This window comes from Nicotiana tomentosiformis, chromosome 1, assembly GCF_000390325.3.
Source record: "Nicotiana tomentosiformis chromosome 1, ASM39032v3, whole genome shotgun sequence".
In the NCBI taxonomy this organism is placed as follows: Eukaryota; Viridiplantae; Streptophyta; class Magnoliopsida; order Solanales; family Solanaceae; genus Nicotiana; species Nicotiana tomentosiformis.
Genome location: NC_090812.1, coordinates 129,050,687 through 129,052,666, shown reverse-complemented (window position 1 = coordinate 129,052,666; position 1,980 = coordinate 129,050,687). Strand labels below are relative to the sequence as shown.

Below are 1,980 nucleotides of genomic sequence, written 5' to 3'. Positions count from 1 at the left end.
CATTGAGGTGGTCAGACGAGTGTGAGGAGTGATTTCAGAAGCTCAAGATTGCCTTGAATACAACTCCTGTTTTGGTTTTGCCTTCGAGATCAGGATCATATACAATCTATTGTGATGCTTCACGTGTTGGCCTCTGGTGTGTGTTGATGCAGGATGGTAGGATGATAGCCTATGCTTCGCGTTAGCTGAAGCCCTATGAGAAGAATTATCCGGTGCATGATTTGGAGTTAGCAGCTATTGTGCATGCACTCAAGATTTGGAGGCATTACTTATATGGCATGTCTTGTGAGGTATATACGGATCATCGGAGTCTCCAGCATTTGTTTAAAATGAAAGATTTGAATTTGAGGCAGCAGAGATGGTTGGAGTTGTTGAAGGATTATGATATCACCATTCTTATTCATCTAGGGAAAGTCAATGCGGTTGTAGACGCCTTGAGTAGGAAGACGGAGAGTATGGGAAGCCTAGCTTTCATTCCAGTTGGGGAAAGGCCTTTAGCTATGGATGATCAGGCGTTGGCCAACATGTTGGTGAGATTGGATATTTCGGAGCCGAGCAGAGTCCTTGCTTGTGTTGTATCTCAATCGTCTTTGTTTGAGCGCATTAAAGCTTACCAGTATGATGATACCCACTTGCTTGTCCTTAAGGACACGGTGCAACATAGTGATTCTAAGGAGGTGACTATTGGTGATGATGGTGTGTTGCGACTTCAGGGTCAAGTTTGTGTTCCTAATGTCAAAGGCTTGAGGGAGTTGATTCTTTAGGAGGCTCGTAGTTCGCGGTATTCCATTCGTCCAGGTGCTACGTAGATGTATCGCAACTTGAAGCAACATTATTAGTGGAGGAGGATGAAGTACATTGTTGGGAATATTTCTAGGTGTTTGAATTGCCAACAGGTCAAGTATGAGCATGAGAAACCTGGTGGTTTGCTTCAGAAGATTGATATACTGGAGTAGAAGTTGGAGCACATTACCATGGACTTTGTGGTAGGATTGCCACGGACCTTGAGGAAGTTTGATGTCATTTGGGTCATTGTGGATCGGTTGACCAAGTTGGCGCATTTCATTCCAGTCATAACTTTTCAGAGTAGTTGGCTAGGATCTATATAAGAGAGATTGTTCGCCTGTACCTGTTTCGATCATCTTAGACCGCTTTACTCTGTTTACTTCACACTTTTGAAGGGTGTTTCAGCGTGAGTTGAGCATGTAGGTTGAGAGCCTGTTTGGTCAAGCTTCTTGGAGGTCAAAAGTACTTTTTTTGCTCAAAAACGTACTTCTTGAAAATTTTGAGATATTTGGTTAGGATAAAAAAGTGCTTTTGAAAACAACATAAACAGTTTTTATGCTTTTATGAAAAAGTTACGAATTTTGGATTCTTCTAAGAAGAATAAATAGAAAATTAATTTATTCAAGACAAAAATATCCTTGCATTAAATTTATATTTTTTAAATTATCCCTTATTAATTTAATTTTTTTATTTTCCTTGTTTTTTTCTACCATACATTTTTTCTCTTTTTTATTTTTATCATTTTTTGTTCTATTTCTCCTATACCACTTTGGAATATTCTCTCTATTATAAATAGATCTCTTCTTTTATATAGTGATTTATAAGAGTAGATTTTTAATTTATATTGAATAATGTATTTTGATATATTTATATCATCATGTAAATAATAAGTAATACCATGTACCCAACTTATTTCTTTATAACTATACTTATATTAATTAAATCTTTAATTTATATTGTTACTTTATGTTTTATATTTTAGTTGAATTTCTTTATAATAAATATTTAAATTCATACCTATTTTAATATAATACTAATTACTAACTGAATCTTTATTATCCTTATTCATAATTTGATACTCAAAAGTACTTTTTGGAAAGATTGGCAAAACACAATTTGCTTACAAAAAGCATTACTCAAATGAATTGGCCAAACACAAACTGCTACTTTGCAAAAGTACTTCTTCGAAAAGTA

The 1,980-nt window shown here is 35.4% G+C and overlaps 1 protein-coding gene across 1 annotated transcript; it reads left to right on the top strand.

Annotated features, from left to right (window-relative positions):
- Positions 1 to 329: 329 nt before the first annotated feature.
- LOC138909482 (uncharacterized) lies at positions 330 to 956 on the top strand. The gene is made up of 2 exons (XM_070200683.1): positions 330 to 719; positions 897 to 956. The coding sequence occupies exons 1-2, from the start codon at positions 330 to 332 to the stop codon at positions 954 to 956; spliced, it is 450 nt and encodes a 149-aa protein (XP_070056784.1).
- The last annotated feature ends 1,024 nt before the right edge of the window (positions 957 to 1,980 follow it).

What these genes read in the sequence shown, in the direction of transcription:
- LOC138909482 (XM_070200683.1), top strand. Translation starts at nt 330, where the DNA reads ATGAAAGATTTGAATTTGAGGCAGCAGAGATGGTTGGAGTTGTTGAAG. An exon ending in TGTTGCGACTTCAGGGTCAA is followed by an intron (nt 720 to 896) that starts GTTTGTGTTCCT and finishes AATTGCCAACAG; the next exon opens with GTCAAGTATGAGCATGAGAA.